We start from the raw sequence: 21189 nt of genomic DNA on the forward strand, positions 1-21189 counted from the left end.
CTATCTCCTGCGCGATTGACTCGTCCTAGCTGCATCCAGCATGGCGCTCGAGCCCGGTGCACTCGGCAGGTTGATGTGGCCGTTCGGGACCGCCCCTGTGCTTGCCGAGCTCGGCAGGCCGTAACCCAAAGCCCCCTCATCGATCGTCCCGAACGACGAGCTGGACGACGAGCTGCTCGACGACGTGAGCCCCTGGCTCGATGCCGACGGCGTCATTTGGCCCATCGACATCTTGCGCGATCGGTCCGCGCCTTGCTGACCGCTCCAAACATCGCCGCTGCGGCCCATCGCACCGATTCCGCCGACAGACATGCTCCTGCCCTGCGGGTGCATCTCGTGCACAGCGCGTTCCGAGCCCTCGCGGCCATCGTTGGCGCTCTGCTGCGAGATGTTGCCATACCCATGGCCAGAGCCGGTGGGTGAAGCACGCCCCGTATTATTGCGCATGCCCAGCCAGGCTCGCTCTTTCTCCGCCTCCGAGCGATACGGCCGGTTGGGGCTTGAGCTGCGCTTCACCTCTGCCGACGCATTGCCCGCCGACGGAACCGCGTCCGGTGCACCACCCGTCTTTCGCAGAGCCTGCAGAGGCGGCGAGCCGGCTGTCTCCGCCTCGGCGCCCTGCCACAGCGGCTCGGACGACCCAAACTGCGTGCCGAGACCCAGATAGTCCGTCGTAGCCGACTGGACCTGGTCTTGGTAGCCCAGATTCTCGCCACTTCGCGAATCCGGCACCAGCCGATACGGCGTATTGGCCTGGAGCGCCTTGGCGTCGACTACTTGGCCGACCACAAAGCCCGTGGGTCCACCCAGGGTCCCCGAGTGCGAGCCCATGGTCTTGAGGTCATCGTCGATCTGACGGTGCTGCATCCCGTATCCTGGCTGCCTCATCGGCGTTTCGGCCGATCGACCTCGATTTGCTCCGCCGGGCGCTCGGTTCGGCTTGACCAGCCCGTTGCGCTTCTGCTTGAGCGCAGATCCGTTGCCTGCCGCTCCGCTGTTCTGTGACCATGTTTCCGAGCTTGAGCCGTCCTCGGAATCGGCACTGCTCGACGACGTCTCGATGCCGTCGTAGGCGCTCGAGTTGTCCACATGGCCGGATGCATGGGCTCCAGCAGAGGCAGTATTGTACCCGTTGGCAGCGCCACCTCCCGCCGCCGCGCCAGCAGCTTGGTCGCCGTTCGGATCGCCGGCCGGGTTGACTACATTGCTCTGGCCCGGACCGGCCTGTTGAGGCTGGGCGCCGGGCTGCCCCTGGTTGGATCGATTGATGACGCTGAGATACCAGAACATGAGGTTCGAGATGAGCACCTGCTCGTACAGCGGACGGCGCGGGTTGGCGAGCTTGATGTGGCTGAGGCGGTAGACGGCTCGCTCGATGTGGATCGGGTAGCGCGCGTAGAAGAATGCACCGTTCTTGCCATACATGCCCATCTCGTTGCGCTCCAGCAAGCTGCCGGCCGTGAGCTGTCCGTTGGTAGGGCGAGGCGGGGCCTGGTGCACAGCCTCGTCGTGGCCCTTTTTCTTGCCAAAGAGGGCGCCAAGGAAGCTGGACGAGCTGCTCTCCTCCTTCTCCTTTTCCTCACGTTCGCGTTCCTTACGCTCGCGCTTCTCGTGCTTTTCGCGCTTGCGTTGCGATTCCTTCTCCGCCTTGCGCTCATCTTCGTCATCCTTGCCGAGACCAAACCACGAGAGACCGAATGCGCCTTTGCGTTCCTTCTCCTTGTGCTTGGAGCTGCTCGAAGCGGGCGGAGCAGGCGCTTGTGCTTGAGCTGGCGGTCGCTGCTGGCCCGTGACGATAGGTGTGATCTGCGGCTTGGAACCGGCAGCAGCCGGGGCAGGTCGAGGCGGCATCTGAGCCACCTCGGCATCCGAAGCCGCGGCATTCGAAGCATACGAGGCGGTGCTGCCAGCCGAGGACGGTCGACTTGTCTTTTGCTGCTGCTGCTGCTGCTGCTGCTGCTGCTGCTGCTGTTGCTGCTGCGGCGTCGTCTTTTCGAACGAAGGCACCGGCGGTACATGCGACACCGGGATCGGCTTGATCTGATTGTTCGCGGGCGCCTTGGAATCAGGTCGGGGAGTCTGATGAGGATCTGGCATCCTGGATGAAGGCTGCTGCTGATATGAGGGCGCTGTCGCCGGAGCAGCACCAAAGTGGGCGCCCTCCGTGAGCGCTTTGGCGCCAGGCATGGTGGCAAACGAGTCCTGTGTGGGCGTGTGCGGGGGCGAATCGCTCAGCGGCTCGGGCTGCCCAGTGGAAGCGGCCGGGGTGGTCTCCGAGGCGGAGCTGTCGACCATCGAGGTGACGCTGGTGCGCTGCGAGGCGTCCGATTGGTACGAGTCTCGCGAGTAAGCGTCGACGATAGAGTCGGTCGCCTCGGTCGACACGGGGCGTGACGAGCTGTCGCCAGCGGACGACGAGTCGTCGGCACCGCACGAGACTTCGGACTGGCCGCTGTGCCGCCTCTCCATGTCTTCGGAGTTGCTTTGCTGAAGCTCCCAGGCACGACTGCCCTCGGCGACGGCGGCTGCATCCGCATCGGGAGTGCCCAGAGGCGCGCGCCTGCGCGAGGCGAGACTTCCGCGCGTCGAGTCGCCCGAAGCCTTGCGCATCTTGGTGCGCGCAGCTCGGCGGAGGATCTGACCGGGCTTGGGCACAATGATGGGCGCGTCGGGGTCTTCGATGGGTTGAGCCGGCACGGCATCGACAGTGTCGAGGTCGGAGGTGGTGTTGAGGCTGAGTGTGCGCCGCAACACGCTTCGAAGCATGGCGGGGTCCTGGGTCTGGCTCGCCTCCTCGGCGGCTGCCTCGAGCTTCTGGAGATCGTCGATGGTCAAGTTGGGTATCGCAAGGCCGTAGGTGCCGCGGGAGAGGCCGCTGCGATTGCGCTGCAGTGGGCGCGGGGTCTTGTCGTCATCGCCATCGTCGGTGTCGTTTTCCGGTCGATACTGACGGCGCAGAGTACTGCCGCGTCGTGAAAGCGAGGTGGATCGGCCGAGGAGCGCGCCGTGGGCGTCGTTCGTCTGCGAGTGGCCCTGCTGCTGTTGCTGTTGCTGTCGACGCACCGAGTCCAGCCTCTGGGCGATGGGCGAGTCGCCGACGGCAAGGGGCGGGAGCGTGTCGTCGCTCTCGGCGTCGGCACCACCGTGGTGCTGGCTGACCGCGCGAGCGGCATGCTCCTTGATAAAGTTGCGAAAGTCGGAGGGCGAGATTTCCGGATGGACAGAAGCAGGGACCCAAAAGAGGTGGCTGGGATCCTTGGGCGATTGTGGGCTGGAAGGGCCGATGCTGGTGGGCGAGGTGGCGATGGGTCTAGAGTCGAAGGCTTCGCTGGTCGGGGAAGCCGAGACGGGCGAAAGCGCACCTGTTTCGGAGCCTGACGAATGGTGGGAGCCCTGTCCCCTGCGCCGGGCGGTGAAGCGGGCGCGCTCGTTGGAGACGCTCTTGGCGGGCGACAGAGACGAGACGGAGGAAGAGGAGGAAGGGCTTCGTATTGGGACGGCGCCATCGTCGACCAAGCTGTAGCCGCGCCTCTCGCGCTCTGGGGATGGGGCCGAGAGGAGCTCCTGACCTCCGCCGTAGGCGGCTGCAAGGTCTGGGAGGTCCGGATCGAGGACGGGTCTATTGACGGAGAGCCTGCGGTGGGATTTGAGCGCCTCTACCTCGCGCTTGAGCTCATCGTCGGTGATGCGCATTGGGCCGGATGACATGCTGTGCAGATTGTCGGATGACAAGGGCGGCGCCGAGCACGACCCTCGACGCGCATGCACAGGTGGTTGTGGCTGGATGGAGGCTGGATGCGGAGACGCCGGGATCCGATGGGCTACAGACGAGACCGTTTCGACGTGGCTCCGAGGATGGGTGGATGGGCGATCAGATGAGCATGTGTGGATCGGGAGCGAGTTGTTGGTGCGAGAGTGCTCCAGCTAGAGAGGCGCGCTTGGCGACTGGATGCAAAGTTGCCGGAGGGGCGGTGAGAGATGATCGGGCGCTAGCAGGTGCTTTGCGGGACGATCGACCGACCGATGGATGCAGGCGACCGAGCCGGTGCGGAGCGCAGAGCAGGGATCGGCGCGGGCCGGCTGGCGTCGTGCTGGGAGAGACGCGGCGAGGAAGGGGCAGAACGGGATGGAAGCCTTGAAGCTGCGATGAGATGAAGGACCGAAACGATAAGGCCAAGCCGGTGTGCGCTCGGTGAGGCGGTGCGGAGCGGACGCGGCTCGAGCGTGCGGCCGGGAATGCGCGTTGCCGAACTGCAGCGGAACGAAAACGGCGGCGGCGGCGGGGTGATGTTGATGGAGGCTGAATGGAGCAGAATGGAGCAGGATGCAGCAGGAGTATGTATGAAAGGCGGAAGGAGGGTGGGTCGCAGGCCGAAGCGATCTCCACTTTGATCCGAGTTGCAGCAGGACGAGGAGTGCTAGGCAGCAATGGCACGGCGAAAGGAACACCGAACTGCTTCTCTCACTCTCGCTCTCACTGGCTCGTCGGTACCGGGACGGAGAGACCTGCTGGTAGCACTCGCAGCACTCGCAGCACTCGCAGCACTGTGCAGCACTGGCCGTAGGCGGCAGGGCAGCAGCAGCCTGGCAGCAGTGACGGGGCCGCGCCTCGAGCAAAGCCAAGCCGAGGTTCAGCGGCCGTGTTTCTTTTTCCCCCTCCTTTTTGGCTATTTCTCTGTCTCACACGGTGAGCTGTGTGAATTTCGCTGGCGAATTTGTCACTGCGGGCTGCGGGTGGGGCCAAGGCGGCTGTCCTCCGCGCTGTCCAGTGCGCATTTTCGCAAGAAAATCCAAGCAACGAGGTGGCCGGAGATTGCATCCGCTGCTGCTCCCCGGCAAAGTGGTGCCGCGCTGTGCTGTGCCGTTTTTTTTGGAGCTGTACCTGCTTTGGCGTGCATTTTGGGGTCTCTCGGCTTGGCAAGCCCGATTCGATCGGACGCTGCCAAAATCAGTTCGGCTCCAGAAGGCGGGCTATTTTCGACACGACCCGCCGATCCTCGCTTGTCGGCCGCCCCGTCCAGTCTTTACCCCACAGCAGTCAAGGTGCCCTCCAAACTATGTGCTACAGGAGACGTCGATTGATCACTGGCACATGGATTCCTGTCGAAACGGCGCGGACGAAGACGCCTCAATTGCATCAACAAGAAGCGAGAAAGCAGACATGAAGGAGAGTCTAGGATGATGAGGGCGGGTATCTGAAATGCAGTGATGGAAACCAATTCTACTTCATCGTCTTGAGACGGATGGAAGACTTGAACGACTTGAGGCGGTGCTGGCTATCGGACACAGACGACACGTCCGACGTGGAAGAGTAGATGCCAGTGCGGCTGAGCGACGAAGCGGCGTGCGAGCGGCTGCTGACGCTGCTGCTGCTGCTCGGCGTCTGCCAGAGCTTCTTCTTCTTTTCCTTGTCCGTCTTCTTGACGTCGTCCTTGAGGAAGGCGGCCTCAGCGCGCAGGATGCTGATGGGCTCGTAGTGGTTGACAGCCGAGGGAGCGCCAGCCCCCTTCCTGTGCTTGGACAGGTGCTTGTGCGAGAGGCGGTGGCTACCCGCTGCCGACGCGGCCGCGGCAGCAGCAGCAGCGGCCTGCATTCTCTCGGGCAGACGGTGGAGGCGCTCGTATTCGGCCTGATCGATGGACGAGAACTCGCTGCCCTGCAGATAGTGGTTCGACAGCAGAGGCGGTAAGTCTTCAGCCTGGACGCCCGATGGTCCTCGTGTCGCCGAGTCGATGCTCGACGACTCTTCGGCCAGGTCAACCGAGCCGGCGATCTCGGCATCAAGGCCGCAGCTCATTGACTGCATGCGCGCTCGCTGGATCACCTCGCGCGGATCCATGTCCTTCAGGCTGCTATGGTTGGACGAGGCCATCGAGCCGAGCCGGTTGGCCATGCCCCGTGCAGCTGGAAGCTCTGCACACGTAGGCGTCGCCTCCTCGCCGTGCCCGGACAGGCTGGGCGGAGAAAAGGCAAATACATTCTCCTCGTCGGGGCTGTACTGGGCGGATCGAAGCTGGCTGCTGACGCTGCTGCGAGGAGCAAAGGCAGCGCCGCTGGCCACGCTCCTGGCAGGAGAGCTGGGGATGTCGGGTGTCGAAAGAGGATGCTCGGCCGCCGTTTGCAAGCCAGCCAAAACGTTGCCGCTGGCAGATTGAACCAGGCCCGAAGGCAGTGGCGGCAAGGGTGGCATGTCTGCAGGCAGACGACGCGGAGATCGCGGAGCGTTGCTCAGCGTACGCGCACGTGGCTGGGCCCTGTACTGCAGGTCATCCTGCCTGGCTTCATCGAGCACCGAGGCAGACGCCCTCATGGCTGCGGCCTTGGCGCGCAGGTCGGAAGCCGTCGAGACCACGGCTGTATCGACGGACGAGCTTGGCGATACGAGCATCGATCGGGTCTTGCCTTTTTCGAGCACGAGATCGTCGAGCGCAATGTCGATCGTGTCGACGTTCCACTGCTCGTGCTTGGGCGCGATGCGGCCGTCTCGAGGAGGCACGCTGGGGAAGTGCATCGCATCCTTCAACATGCCCTGCTCGGATGGGTGCCTAGAAAGGCCGTCGTCAAAGCCAAGGATGGGTAAGTGGTGGACGCTGAGGTCTGCATCCGACTGGAGCGCCTGCGCGGACTTCTTCTTCTGCATCTTCTTCTTCATGCCCGTCAGACGCTGCTGGCCAGTGTGGTGGTCGCGCTGCACGACGGGCTCGACAAACTTGATCAAGGTGGGCTTGGAGCTGTTGGTGGAGCGAGCCTCATCGATGTCGGAATTGTCGTCGAGCGAAGGTGGGACCTCGGAGATGAAGCTAGCTCCGCAGTCGCTGTGCGCCATGTCGTGCGGATAGTCGCCGAACTCCGGCCGGCAGACCGACGAAGGAGTCGATTCGGGATACGTGGCGATGCTGTGCGAGAGGCTGGGCTGGCTCGCGTTGGAAGCGTATCGGACCGAGTCAAAGCTGTACTCGCCCGAAGCCTGACGGTACATGGCTTCCGCCTTGTGAGCCTGCGGAGTGTGCGGCGCCATGTAGTAGCGACCGCGCTGAGCTGCCGCCATGGTTCGTCGAGCGGATGCTGAAGATGATGATGACGATACAGACGTTGCTTGGAGCTCAAGGCAGCATCCAAAGGGGAGTGAACAGTTGAAGGGAAGGGCGGTTCGGGTTAAGTCGAGAAGGAGAAAGGGTGAGGGGGAGGGAACCGCGAGCAGAGGAGTCAGTTGGGCGACGGTTAAGAGGCACGACCCAGCAGCTCGGATTCGGCAGCGAATGCAGGCAGCACAAGGCTGGGCGAGGGGCGCTTGCGGATTGGCGGGAGGGGCGGTAAGTTAGCTGCTCAGGATCCGAAGGCGTGGGACGGGTGCCAGCCAGTCAAAGAAGCGCTTGACCACGTGTGTTGCTGCACAAAGATGGCGTGCACACGAACGCGCACGCACGGCAAGCCTCGATTGATGCGTCGGGGACTTGGAAGAGCCGGTCAGGGATGAGAGAGATGCGGAAGAAGGATGGAGGAGGAGGGCGACGACGACGAACTGGACTTTGGCGGACGGCGATGGGGCCCAAGCCACACTTGGCAAAGAGAGCATGAAGGGTGCAGATCGTGGGTACCTTACGAGACTGCCAAGCGAGCTCGAGCTGGAGCGGCTTCCATTGATGCGCTTGCACGCCCGGGCCGTGCAGTAGAGATGTACGGTATCTAGGGCAGTGGAAGGTGCATGCACCACAACTCTAGGCAATTTTACCGAGATCAAGCCGCCGACCCCGAGGCCGGTATGTGTGGGACCACGCAAACTCGACGCCACCACTGTCGGTCGGGTTTAGCGTGTGTTGGCAACAGGGTCGAAGCAGGGCAGAGACACGAGCATCGGAAGGCGGACGAGAGACGAAGCGCTGCGAATCGGCACTCGCTCCAATGCGAAAGAAGCGCGGCTCCCAAGGTTGGCCTTGGGCGTGGCGAAACGGTTGTCGCGAGATGCAAGGCGGTTCGAGTGTGTGGACGCAACGCGATGCAGTGTGCAGATGGGCTGGCGTGCCTGCGTTGGTTGAGAGGCATGCGGCCTCAACGTCGAGCCTGGGAAAGATTTGCATCGCAACCCGAAACGAGCGAGCGCGCTGCAGGCACGGCTGCATCGAAGGAGGCGTTTTGCTGGTGCCGAGGTGCCATGTGCACCGGAAGACGCCCAACGCACCGCTTACCCAACCGAGCCAGCCCGCCAGCCCGCCAGCCCGCCAGTCAGGCAGCCAGCCAGCGCGGTGACAAAGTCCGCCCGACCTTCGTCCCAGCCTAAATTGCTGCTGTAATTGCACGATGGACGCAGGGAGGGCCTGGCCAGCAAGCGCTTCGGCCGCTTCGGAGGTTGAAAGCGAAACCGAAAACGAAAGCCAAAAAGCGCGAGCCAGCAGCCAGCAAAGTCGTAAAGTGGCGCACGGGGAAGCTCCTCGCTCCTCTCTCCTCGCCGCGTTTGTCGTTCCGACCGTCATTTCGGCGGTGCTGTGACGCGAAAGTGAGTGGCTTTCACTCACACGCTCGTGACGTGATCGTGTGGAGACCCGCTGTCACTGGTGAAGACAGGCTCGAGCGTTGCGGGGGGCAGTTTGTCTCGCGTAAGTACGCTCAGACCCTTTTTGCTGTCGGCCCATCTCCGCGTCTCTCCAAGCGAGCCCCAAGCACCCTTAGCCGTGGCCGGCGCCATGCCGCACGGCAACACGGCTCCTTCATCTCTGAATCGCCACAATGAGATTGTAATCCCGAAATGGAAGCGCGTGGGCCCACAGCAGGGGATCGAGCGGCAACATCACCAGCAACGCTTTGCAGAACAATTGCACCGAGTCAATGGAGGCGGCTGTCGCTGCAGAGGCGTTGCAACCGCCGCCGGCGCATACAGCGTCATGGGATTTTTCATGGCGATACCTGCGTTTTGCAGCCACAAAATTTCGCCCGACATCGTGAGAATCGCGCAACCCGCTCCTGCGTCCCTTGCCATTGGTGACTTCTGCCGCGCCTGCCCTCGTTACCCTCGTTCGGTCGGCCCGATTCGGGAGCGTTGAAAGCTTGAACTCGCACCTCGCACTTTGCAAGACAAACCTACGAGTTCGGACCGCAAAGCACGCCAAATCAAGACTTGCTGGCAACGGCACTCTTGCAGCGGGGAAGTTTTGCGGTGCAAGGGGCTTCCAATCCACGGCGGGCAGTTTTGTTTAAAGTTTGCCAACCATGCATACAATGGAGAGGGCGGTTGGCCATTTCGGGCTTGGTTGTTGGGATTTTCAGGGCGTGGGAATTGCAGGGTGTGCCCGCGCTCGGCCATGCGTTCATCCTGCGTCGTAAGCGCGCGCAACAAGGTTTCGCTCGCGCTTTCTCAGTCCGGCCCGACGGAGCCTTCCAAACCGCAAGATGCCAAGCGATTCGCGTCCCGATCAATCTCAGAGGCCTCTTAACCGCGATTCCACCGCGACCCTCTCGCAATTCTTCTCGTGCGGAGACCGCGGAGCTTTGGGCGAACGACGCCCGAAACAGGGGTGCCGCATGTCAAGCCTATTCTCCGCCTTGTCGATCATGGTCTCTTTGAATGCCTTTGCTGACCTCAGCGTGCTCCTCTGCAAGCGCCGTGGTGGTGGCCTCGCGAGTCGGCGATTCGGTCTGCATCCAGGGTCCTGCCTGCGCGAGACCGCGCTTACCAGAGATGGCCATTCGCGGACCTGCCGATCCCCCACCCACATCGTTCACGTGCACACCCTTCTCCGCCCTGACTCGGATCCGTATCGTCGGACCCTATCGTAACGCCGCTGCCGATCAGTTCGAGGCATCGCTGATCGCCGGCTCGCGCACACATAGCTGCCATGATAGAAATAGATTCGAGAAATGCAGAGGCTTGATTCCGAGTTCGTGTATGCAAGAGTCATTAGCGCTGCGGTGACATGGGGGAAACAACAATCAAGAGAGAGCGAGAGGGCTACCGGGGAAGTGTGTGTGCGTATAAGAGGCCAAGGGGTAGCGAAGCGAGACTAGACGTCGGCCAAGATGGCAGTATATGCGAGCCATTGCCGACGGGGAAAGATTACAGTGTACAGACAAGACGGATCGAAACGGGTCCTACAAAACATAGTGCGGGCATCAAGACAGAGAGACAGGGGGGGGGGGGGGGATATCGAGTATAGTCGGCAGATAACATCAGATGCGCACGCTGAAGCGGTCGAGCGCGGCGCGGTCTATTCTCGAGAAGGCGGGCTTGGCGTTCGCCTCGTCGGCATCGGCGCTGCTGGGAGCCGTGGTGGCGGGCGACAGCTTCGAGGGACACGAGTCGTCGCTCGATCCACTCCCGCTGCGCAGGCTCAGCAGCGCACCCACCGCCGAATCATGCTGCTCCTTGAAACCGGGGGTGCCGGTGTGCGTGGATCGCAGCTTCGAAACGCCTTCGTCGTCCGAGTTGACGCGTCCGAGCGCTCGGATGGGCGCCAGCACGTCCTGCGCCGAGCCCTGGCTGTGGCTCATGCTCGAGCTTCGCATGCGCTGCAGCCGCGGACGGATCGGTCGGCCCGCACCCGCCTCGGCCGTCTGGGCTTCATCATAGCGCGACGCGCCGCGGAAGTCCTGGTAGGAGCGCTTGCGACCGTAGAGATGGCCGGCATCGTGCGCATGGTGCGGCGGTGCGTCCGGCGCCGAGTCGTGGCTGTCGCGACGCAGCGGCAGCAAGGCGAGCTTCGAGTCAACGGGGATGGGTCGAATGGGCAGCAAGCCGCGCGCCTCGTGCAGCGGCGTGACCTCGGCCGGATACGAGAGCTTCTCGTTTGGCTCGCTCTTGACACGCCCGTACGGAGTGGCGTGGCTGTCGGCGTCACGTCCGGCGACGTTCTGCCTTGCGGCGCTCTCGTGCTGCTGCGGCAACGCATTGCGCGCCTCTCGCGACACGGGCAGAGCGCGGCTGCGGTCCAACGACGCGTGCGTGCCCACCGCCGCCGACCTTGGGCTCGAATTCCTTTTGCGTTCGGCGTAGACCGCGTCCTTGCCGTGGGCCTTAGCCTCGCCTCGTGTTGTTCGGACGTCGGCGAGCTCGGCGTGTGCGGGTCCCGGAGGCGATTGAGAGCCTTCGAGCTCGTCGGGGTGGAGGCCAGCTGGGAGGTCGCCTGCACGGCTGATCGGATCGGGGTATTCGGCCTCGTCCACCTCGAGACCCCATTCTCCGCCGTTTTCACCGACGAACCGCGGATCCTCGCTGACGCGACGCAGCAGACCCTCGCGCACGTCTCGCTTGGTGTAGTACGAGATGACGTGCAGCTTGCGGCCCGAGGTGGTGGTCATGCTGAACGACTGCTTGATGAGCCCCTCGGCCTTGTAGAGGTTCGACGTGGGACCACCCGTGATGGACGACGAGGGCTTCTTGCGTGCCTCGAGTTCGCGATAGGTGAGGAAGCATCCGCTCACACGGCTGGCGGACCAGCACTTGCCATCGGTCCAGCGGCGCATGCCGGCCTCCTTCTCGTCCCAGACAAAGATGCTGCCAGAGCAGATGAGGTCGGCGCGCTCCGAGTCGAGCAGACGTCGCGTCACGCGGCGCGGCGGCGGGATGCCGGGAGCGCCGGCGTCGGCGACAAGATCACACGCAGCAAGCAGCAGGATGGCGTCTTTTGTGGTCTTGATGTGGCCGCGATAGGTGGGCTGCTGGTGCGAGCCGGTGGGCATGTTGGGCGAGTGCGCGATGGAGCCGCGCATGCCATGGAGCGAGGACGAAGTTGGCGAGCCGGCGGAAGAGAAGGAGCCGTGATGCGGATGGAGCGATGGGCGCGCGGATGGATGAGCGGGACGGTGCGCATGGCCAGGGTAGCCGTAGCCGTAGGGGGTATGGTGATGGGGTGCACTCGACAAGGTGGGCGATCGACGCTCGTATGCGTAGTAGTGATCGTCAGTGGGAGCGTGACGATGATGGAGCGGCGGCGGAGGCAGAGGGCCGCGCTCGTCGTAGTACGAGTGGTGATGTCGTGTGTAGGTGGGATGAGGCGCGTGGTGCGACGGATAGCTGCGCTCAACCGGCTCATGGTCGGGATACATGGGGCCATGGGGAGGGCCGGGCATGGGTGCTCTGGGCACGGTTTGCGAGCGCGCAAAGTCGGGCCTCATGGGCACATGGCGGTGCGAGTACGAATGCACGCTATTGCCTTCGAATTGATACGCATAGCGGTCGTGCGGATGCGGCGCGTTGGGGTAGTTGTTCGGCATGGTGCGCAGAGGCGGCGCGGAGGATCGGGCCGGGCTGGGTCGAGGGAGCCAAGGTCGCGAGAGCAAGACGACGGCGCTGAAGCGATAAGAATCAGAGGAGCTGGAAGGCAGCTAGGTCGAGACAGGGCGGCTGAATGGAGCCTAGTTGCGGATTCGTAACGACGGTGCCGTGATGGAGTCGGTGAGCGGGATCTCGTAGGACGAGACCTTGACGATGGAAGGATTAGGTACGACTGCGGCCAGGATTTTTGAGCTGAGGCGAGAGCAGGCGTGCGATGGTTCGGGATCGTCGCGGGCAGGTCGATCCGGCGACACGGAAGCACGCTGTTGGTAGCGAGCGGAGAAGGCGGGGGCGCGAAGAAGAATGCTGTCGTAGCCAAGGGTGACGACGGTGAAAGTATGAGCGAAGCAACGTCGCCTTGGGATGATGGGAGGATGGTGATGTGTGGCGGTGGGCCGGGATGGAGGGTGAGGAAAGGAAGGAGGATGGTGGGAGCGTTGGCCAGGAGGGGAGAATCCACCTTGGATATGGCTTGGCGGGCAGGGTTCGGTCGGAAGTGCGCGTCTGAGCAGTCGCCGCAGACAGGCTTGGGAGCGCTGATTGCTGTTCCTGTTGTGGCGACAGCACTACCACCGTCTTGCGTCTTTGAAGGGCGCCGGAAGAGTGTAGGAGGGAAGCGTGGAGGAGGCGCGCGCGCGCGGGAGAGAGGGGGAGAGAGAGTTAAACTCGACTTTAGGGCGAGGGAGGAGAGGCGAGGCGAGCAAGAGCCCGAGCCGAAGTGGAGTGCGCGCAGGCGAGCAGAGGCACAGGATCGAGACAGGCATCCAAAATGCGAGCTTGGATTGCGCGAGCCTGGAAATCGTAGACAAGCTGCGTGCAGTCAAAGAACGTGTGGCTGACTTGGGGGGAATTCAGGGTGCGATCAAGGGACTTGCTTGGCTAGCAGGCCGAAAACAAAAAAGAAAAGAAGGAAAAAAATAAAATAAACAGAGTTTTTGATGACTTGGCTGGGCGGAAAATCCGGTCTCGCTAAAAGTTGAAGACCTGGATGTCGATGCTGAAGGTCGTGTCGATAGGACCCGAGAGCGGCTACAGAAGCCGCGATTGCCAGCCGTGGCCAAGCGAGCATGTGCCAATTCAACAGCAAGCGCACACCCTTTGAGTTCAAGTTTTAGAGCTTCGCGCTCTCCAGGCCCAACAGGCCGAGGAACGTGGGGGAGCACAGGTCGCGTATGGCGACTGACAAGCATCTTGCAGCGGACCGATCGAGCGTTGCCTGCGCCCTTGCTTGAAGCCACGATCGCGTCGAAGCGAAGCCGCGCGCAACGCCAAGCGAGGCCAACAAGGTTTTCCGCCTGGCTTCGATACAGTAAAGCAGGGTCGGTGCCAGATGCGCGACTACAGTAGAACAGTATGTGCACAGCAATGGTGATGGGTTTACTGCGCTGGCACAGTTTGCCCGGCGTTCGATCCCCGGTTTGCAGCTCCTCCTTTCTTTGACCTGGGGACCTTGCTGCGATCCGAAGGGTCGAGTCTTGTATTTCCTCTTCTCTTATTCTTCGGCACCTTCTGCAGGACCCCTTTCATTGTGATCGCAGGTTCGCTTTGTCCCTTTTTTGTTCGCCATGCATGCTTGAGCTAAGCGACGAGGCCCATCAGAGCTGCCGCGCTCCATCTGTGTCAACCTCAGCCGCTGTCCACCCGAGCAGAGGAAGTGTCACATTAAATAAAATTGAGTCAACCTGGTTATAATTTTCCAATCTATCACCAACGGGAGCCTCGGGCGGGAATCACACCGAGCACTCCCATTGTCCTTCACTCTGTACACACGGTGTGGCTTGCCGATGCCTCGATGCCATTGGCAATCAATCTATCTTGACCGGCCCCACCAAATTTTGGACCCGTTGGACCGAGCGTTCGAATCCCCAAAGGCTAGACTGTGGCCAGCGAGTCGATGGGTGATGTGGTGGAGTCGGTGCTGGCCGATTCGGACCCAATGCACACTCCGATCGGCAGTTCAGCCAAGCCCTCCCGGATCAATATTGCCAACTGAGTAAGGCTCTCTCTCTCCCTCCTTCTCCCTCTCCCTCTCCCTCTCTCCTGTGGCACGCGGAGTAGGCAACCCCATCCGAGCTCCGCCCAACCATTGTTCTGACCGCGTCCGACCGTTGCAGTACAACATTGCTCGATCTCGATTCCGCATCACGCACCACTGCTCTTGCTACTTGATCTCTTTCAGGTCGAGCCAGGGTCGCAGCAGGAGGAAGGGCGCGTGGAGCCGGAACCGCAGCAGTGACTCGGTCGGTCGGTGGTGCATGCCGTCTCATGCTGTCTGCATTCCTCGTCCGGCTCACTCGCCGGCGATCGTGGATGCACCCGTGCGCGGACGGCAATCTGGGGAAGCGAGGAACCGCTCGGAACGTCGTGAAAGCACGAGGACAAAGACAAGGTTTTTGCTTACGGGCTCCGAGCGCCAAAAAAAAGACGGAGCTGCATCCGGCATGCACCTGTTGATGGAGAGAGACTCTCATCCGATCGCTCTTGCACACCCAGGACGGCTTTGCGATGCACAATTAAGACTCGCAGTGGAGGTCGTCTGTGGAGACTCTTTGGGCAGTGCGAGCGGGCGAGCAAGGCGGGCGAGGAATGAGCACGAGCTCCGGTGCGAGCTCAAAGAAGGTGGTGGGACACCGACCAAACGCCCAAAAGCCTAAAGTGAGCGGCTCTGCGGTTGGACGACATCTGCACGTCAGGATCGAAGGCTCGGCTGTTGACTCAAACATTCGATCTGGGTGGCAGCCGCTTGACGCCGCGCCAGACACGCGTCCCTCACGGACGAAAAGCAAGGGTACACTCCGGGTACACTCCGGCTTGGCCTCGACGATTGACAGCGCGCGCTCCGGACAGCTCGATCCGAGCCGGAGCCTATCGAGGCACCCGAGCAGTGTCGTCCTCATTTCCCTTTTTTCCCCCTTTTTTTTCTCTCTCTTTCTCAGCGTTCCGGTTCCTTGTGAGTCTACCACAATTCTTCAACCTTGGGTATGCCTGCCCGCAGCCTTCGACGGTCATTTTGTAAATTTGGTTTAGGCTCATCATGCTCCTGCCCTGCAAGCCCCTGCAGGCGGCGATCGGTGGGCCTTGAATTTTGGGCGCTTCGGTCGTCCATGCTCTCCATTGCGATCCGGGCCCGGGTGATGCGACCGAGGCCTCCTGCAGCATGGTGACCGACATGCAATGGTACACGGTAGCATTGCCCGGTTCCAAGTGCTGCGACGACCGTGCGTTTTGTTGATATCAATCGCATCATCGTGCTTCTAACGTAAGCTTTGTTTTGGTTCGCTTGGTTACCCCGCCGTCCTTGCTGATGCTTGATGGTCGAACCCTCCCTGCCCATGCTTCGTACTATCACTACGATACGCGACCGTCTCTGGTGGCTTGGTCCCACGCGTGCGCACCCGCGAGCCGGGTGTTGGGGCGAAATCAAAATCTTTGTTGCTCAGGGCTGCGGCCGGGCAGACGAGCTGCAGCCGGGCCTAATTTGGCTGCACGCTCGCTTGAGCTGCACGCGGCACGCTGCAAGCTGAACCCGAGGGGCTTTTGCGTGTTTGGCGAGATCGCGCTCCGTCAAGTCCAGCCTTCAAAATTGCATCCGGCTCTTCTTCCCTCGAAGCCTGGGTGCGGGACCCTGGATCGCTACCTCCGCTCCAGTGCGTCGGATTCCGAATCGCTCGCGCTATCCCCCTCCGCTTCACTCTGGCACTTCTTTAGCGCTGGCTTTCGGCATTTCGCTCCGACATAGCCTCGTGCCTCTGAGCTTGTCAAGACGCACTTCTGCTGACGCCCGTGCTGTGCAGGAACGACGGTAGGGGCTGATAATCCAGCGCAACGCGGAAGAAGGTCTCACACTTGACGGTACTGGCGCCCGCGGGACTGCCTAAGACAGCGAGTCGCCATCTTCGATCGGCGTGTTCGGGCGGCGGGAAGGATGTCAGCCGAAATGGCATGGATGCGGTTTGACCGGTGCTATGCAGTTGGGTTACAGCATCCTGTGCGCCGGAGAAGAGATGGACGGCGAGCTTGGAGACGCAAGAGCTGCGAGGAATGCCCGAACGATGCAGCCGCGCCCATCGAGCCATGCAGATGCAGCTTAATCTTATTTACATCCGACTTTATTGAAGTGCTCTGCACCGGTCTGCGTCCTTTTTTTCGCTTTTTTCTCGCCTCCTTTTTGACACTCTGTCACATTTGAGGCACGAGCTGCTGACAATTTTTCGGAAAAAATGATGGATTGGATTGGTGGTGGAAACAGCAAACTACCGCCCGATAGATATGTGGCGCCGATGAAACCGATGCTACGTTGGCGACAGATGCTCGACCCGACAGCTATCGATGCGATGCCAGCATGCTGTGTTTGTTTGCAACGTCGCGGACTCGGGGATTGCGCGCAAACACCGTTGCGAGGCTGCTGGTCAATCGAAGCCCACGTGGTTGCGATGTCGAATCGGCTCGAACCGCCCGGCTGTCGTCATGCGGAATCCTGCCGTCGGCCAACCTCGGTCAACCGCACCTTGGCCGGGCCACACCCACCGGACATCGGCCATGCCAAAGTCACACGCCCTTGCCATCGATACTGAATCGGAGGTGCAAAAGGGGATAGATGTCGGTGGAGACGAACACTGCGCTTCCTCGGTGCTCTCGGAAGGCAGTTTGGCCTTGGAGGCGAGATTGCCGCCCAGGGGCAGCATCTCGCCCGCCCAAGTCCACCACAGCCCGCATGCACGCGAGCTCGCCATCGACGCTGAACCTCATCGACATGCGAGGGTGCTTCGCGGCTGGAAACACACGCCCGGTCTGAGGACGAGAAATCGGTCGAGGATCGCTACGCTGTGCACGCCAGCCTTGTGTTTCTCTAGGACGATTTGAGCCTTGTCGAGCAAGACCCACCATCCTCAAGCAGAGGATGTATGGGCCCGTCAGACTGTATGGGCTTCCGTTGAGGCATTCGACAACGTCAAGGGGGGTACGAGGGCGTGCTGACGTGTGTCGACACCACCCCAACCTTCCTTGAACGGCTGCACCGATAAGCTTGAACGAGAAGCCAGCCTGGCTCGCCACTGATCTGTCCATCTTCTCAAGCTATCGCCACTGAAGCGTCGAATCGAAGCCGTACTCACCACGCCCTGTCACATCAACCTGCTGATAGGACAAGTTGCATTTCCTGCCAAAAAGGAAAAGAGAGAAGAAGAGAAGGAATGTGTGAAACGTTCAATGGGTCAAGTCCCATGGAAGCAAAAAGAGATTCTTGACCTAAATCCTAGTTTCGCGCAGCCCCACTCCGAAGAGCGGGGTCTCGATCTAGCCTCCTTCTTCAATCAACCAGCCACGGAGGAAAAGAGACTGATCAATCAAATAATAGGGGCATGTAAGGGAGAGAGGGAAGGGGAGAGGGAAGGGAAGAGGGAAGGGGAGAGGGAGGGGGAATGCTGCTCATCACACACAGACTACAAACGCACAAACGACGTTTGACCGCTGGCTCCATTGCTCGATCCATGGGCCTCATGCCTTGGCCGCGGCGGCCTCGAGCTTCTGCTTGAACTCGCTCGCCTGATCCTCCGTCTTGATCTTCATCCTGTACTGCGTTGGCGTCTTGCCGTCGAAGCCGAGGAACGCATTGACCGTCTTGTCCTGCGTCGTCTTGAGCCCCTTGTACGTCATAAAGTTGACGGCGACCTTGCCGTTGGCCTCGTTCCTCGCCAAGAGCCGGTGCTTGCCCGTCTCGGCACTGTGCTTGAGCTTGGTGATGCACACGCCCAGATCCTTCCAGCTCTTGGTCTCCGCGTCGAGCTTCCAGAACTTGGCGCGCACCTCGAAGAGCGTCTGCTCGCCCTCTTCGCCCTCGCCCTCGCCCAGCAGGCCCGAAGACTGCGTCTTGCTCGGATCGCCCGAGCCACCGTCCTCATTCGACTCGGCCGTGGAATCCGCGGTCGAAGCAGCAGGCGCTGCAGGCGTCACGGATGCTGTTGAGGAGGTGGGCGAAAAACTGAATCCTCCGCTCGGTGCCGATGTCGAGGAGGGTGCTGATTTCGTGTCGGCGGGAGCTGGCTGCGACTTCTCGCGCGGCGTCTCGATCTCGTAGATGAAATCGAACGTGGGCAGTGCGGCCTGAGCCACAGCCTTGATCTCATCGCGCAGTGCACGATCAGCAGCACCGGCGCCCGATGCCTGGACCGCTGGCGCTTGCCACTCGAACTTGGGCAGCTTCGCCGCGTCCTCCGCCAGCACTTCGGCACGAGGCGAGGTGCTGCTCGATGGGCCGGGCTGAGCCTTCGGTGTCGTGGAAACTGAGGGCGAAGAGGCCGCCGCGGACGCAGGGGCCGAGAAGCTGAACCCGGTAGAGGGCGCGGCGGCAGGCTTTTGCGCTACGGGCACGGCCGGCGCTGGCGTAAAGCTGAATCCGGTCGACGGAGCCGGGGCAGAAGCAGGGGCTGGCGTAGAGGCGCTAGCCGACGTCGCTGCCGATGCTGCTGGTGCCGAGAAGGAGAAGCCCGTCGACGGCGTGGACGTAGCCGGCACGGCCGGCTTGGGCGCGCTGAACGAGAACCCGGTCGAAGGCGCCTTAGCCGCACTGGCAGACACGGTGCTGCCAAAGTTGAAGCTGGGCGGAGGGATGGCGCTACCGCGGGGCTGAGGAGCCGGTGCCTCCGAGTCGGAACTTGGCGAGTCCGGTGCGCGGAAGGCGGCCGAGAGCGGCGAGGGCTTCTTGGGCTTGGTGGAGGTATATTGCGGGGGAACAAGCGCCGCGTTCGGCTTGACAGGTTTCTGCGTCGCATCGGCAGGCGAGGTCTTGGATGCTGCGTTCTGCTCCTGCTGGGGTTTCGCCTTGGTGAGGGCCTCCAGCCGCCGCTGCACCTCCTCGGTCTTTTGCAACTTGCGCTCTTCCGCCGAGGGCGCGGTGGCGGCTGCAGGAGCTGGCGACGAGTCCGCCGCAGGCGCCTTGCCGTTTTGTTGGGGCTGCGTGCTCACGTCGTCGGCCTTCTTGCGGGCTGCGGGCAACTTGGGAGCGGTGCGCTCGATGAGGTCGAGCACAGACTCCTTGGGAGGGCTGTTCTTCTCGGCTGCTCGTGCCGACTCTCGCGCCTTGGCACGCGTCAGCATCGAAGTGCGCGCGGATCGGCGCACCGCCACCGGAGCCGCGTCGTCATCGTCTGCCGCCCGCTTGCCCTTGGCGGGCAAAGGTGCCGCTGATTGATAAGGGTTGACCAGCTCGGGCTTGGTAGGAGGACGCACGGGAGGCGTTGTCTTGAGGATGTCTTGGATCGCGCTTGCGGTACGAGTGGGCACCTTGGGTGGGCTCGTGCGAGCCGGAATGGGAGCTGCTGTTTCCGCAGCAGGAGCCGGCCTTTTCAATGAGGAAGCGCTGGTGCCTGGCGACGACGAGGCGAGATCTCTGGCGAGCAAGCTACTCTGACGCGATTCCCTCTCGTACGCGGACTCGAACTGCACCGCCTGGTCTGCAGCAGACTGGCGGCCTTGCGTAGAGGGCGTAGCCTCGCTCGTGGCATTCGTGCGGCGGCGCTTGGCTTCTTCTGGGCCTGCAGCTCGATCTACGGCTTCCAGCGAGTCGTCGACGTCTCTCGAGTGCCTTGTCAGGCTTGGGTCGGTGCTTGACCGGGTCAAGGAGCCCTGCGCATGCACCTTGGAAAGCGCCGACGCTCGAGCCGAGTTTGCGAGAGGCCGCCTGCGATTGAGAGAGAGTCCGCTCATGCCGGGACCGAGATAGATGGGCCGGCGACGAGACGAAGTGGCTGACGAGCCGATGTTGTTCGACTGCGAGGCGGGGGCTCGAGGCGCCAGGAACGAGTAAGCGCTCGAGGAGGCTGTGAGCCGGCTCGTGCCAGGGTGGAAGAGCGAGTTCATGGACTGCGAGCTGGGCATGGCGGGAGGTGCGATGCTGCTGGCGCGGGAGGACGGGGCAAAGCCGCTGCTCTGCATCATCGGGTATGTGGGGCCGTACGAGGAAGGATAGGCGTGGCCAAACTCGGACTCGAGGTTGCGACCGTGCGTCATGCTCTCCTCGATCAGCCTGATGCATCCCTCGACTTCGACTTCGGTGAGGGCGCCTTGGCCACCGCGCTGCTTCTCCGCGAAGAAGCGCGCGAGCAGGTCGTAGTTGCGCGAGACAGGGCTCGTCTGGGAAGGAGCTTGAAGCGGTGCTGACGGCCCGGGCGTAGCGGGTCCAGCCTCTGGCTGCACATTCATCACTTGACGACGGAGGCCGGGCGTAACGAGCGCGCTATTGGCCAGAGGAAGCGACCCTGTTGGTGCTGACGATGAACCAGCAGGCCTTGGACTCGCAGAGCGATGGATCGCTTGTGAGGGGACCGACAGATCGAGGGTCTTGGGCTGGAGAGGGCGAGACGAGGACGCGTTAGCTTTGGCAGAGACGCCTTCCTCTGCATCCTCGATCATGCGATCGTCAGCAACGTGATCCTCGCCAATCGACTCGGCCATGTCCTCCTCCGGCACTTCTTCTTCCTCCACCTCCTCGTCATCAGCATCGGCGGCACCAAAGGCAGCCGAGCTCCTGGCGCGGCTATGGCCTCGGAAGGGACTGATCATGGAGAAGATCTCGCGCAGCATCATGGGCGAGCTGGTGCGCGACGGTGTGCTGGGACCGACGCTGAGGCTGGACGAGGCTTTTGTGGGAGTTCTTGTGTACGGAGATGCTCTCGTGGGTGTTTTGGAGAGGCCATTCGTGGAGGAGCCTCTTGTTGACAGTGCGGAAGCGGAAGGCGATTCTTGAGCTCGGCTCGAAGCAGACGAGCCGGCAGCCGCGCCCGAGCGCGTGTGTCTTGAGGGACCCATGATTGCGGGTGATGCGCTACAGCCGTGTCTGCGGGCTAGGTTGTGCGGCAACCGACAGTAAGGTTAACCACAGCCGAAATGAAGTGCGGTCCCACCAAAATACAGAAGTCACGTCGTGC

At 62.2% G+C, this 21189-nt stretch overlaps 5 protein-coding genes across 5 annotated transcripts; all 5 read right to left on the reverse strand.

The window, feature by feature from the left end:
- On the reverse strand, nt 1–8471 carry PAN0_005d2608 (uncharacterized protein; the record flags this gene model as incomplete). The annotated part of the gene is made up of 6 exons (XM_014801849.1): nt 1–3847; nt 4018–4418; nt 4479–4545; nt 5226–7102; nt 7427–7686; nt 7751–8471. The coding sequence occupies 6 exons, from the start codon at nt 8469–8471 to the stop codon at nt 1–3; spliced, it is 7173 nt and encodes a 2390-aa protein (XP_014657335.1).
- Nucleotides 8472–10161: 1690 nt separating this feature from the next.
- On the reverse strand, nt 10162–12204 carry PAN0_005d2609 (CAMP-independent regulatory protein pac2 protein; the record flags this gene model as incomplete). Its single annotated transcript, XM_014801850.1, has 1 exon — nt 10162–12204. The coding sequence occupies one exon, from the start codon at nt 12202–12204 to the stop codon at nt 10162–10164; it is 2043 nt and encodes a 680-aa protein (XP_014657336.1).
- A 141-nt stretch (nt 12205–12345) lies between these two features.
- PAN0_005d2610 (uncharacterized protein) lies at nt 12346–13792 on the reverse strand (the record flags this gene model as incomplete). Its single annotated transcript, XM_014801851.1, has 4 exons — nt 12346–12571; nt 12726–12848; nt 13361–13603; nt 13707–13792. 4 exons carry the CDS (start codon nt 13790–13792, stop codon nt 12346–12348), a joined length of 678 nt encoding a protein of 225 aa, XP_014657337.1.
- Nucleotides 13793–16023: 2231 nt separating this feature from the next.
- Nucleotides 16024–16998, reverse strand: PAN0_005d2611 (uncharacterized protein; the record flags this gene model as incomplete). The annotated part of the gene is made up of 2 exons (XM_014801852.1): nt 16024–16297; nt 16793–16998. The coding sequence occupies 2 exons, from the start codon at nt 16996–16998 to the stop codon at nt 16024–16026; spliced, it is 480 nt and encodes a 159-aa protein (XP_014657338.1).
- A 763-nt stretch (nt 16999–17761) lies between these two features.
- Nucleotides 17762–21070, reverse strand: PAN0_005d2612 (uncharacterized protein; the record flags this gene model as incomplete). Its single annotated transcript, XM_014801853.1, has 1 exon — nt 17762–21070. The coding sequence occupies one exon, from the start codon at nt 21068–21070 to the stop codon at nt 17762–17764; it is 3309 nt and encodes a 1102-aa protein (XP_014657339.1).
- Nucleotides 21071–21189: the final 119 nt, after the last annotated feature.

The sequence above is a fragment of the Moesziomyces antarcticus genome (genome assembly GCF_000747765.1).
Source record: "Moesziomyces antarcticus DNA, scaffold: scaffold_v10005, strain JCM 10317, whole genome shotgun sequence".
NCBI classification, from domain to species: Eukaryota; Fungi; Basidiomycota; class Ustilaginomycetes; order Ustilaginales; family Ustilaginaceae; genus Moesziomyces; species Moesziomyces antarcticus.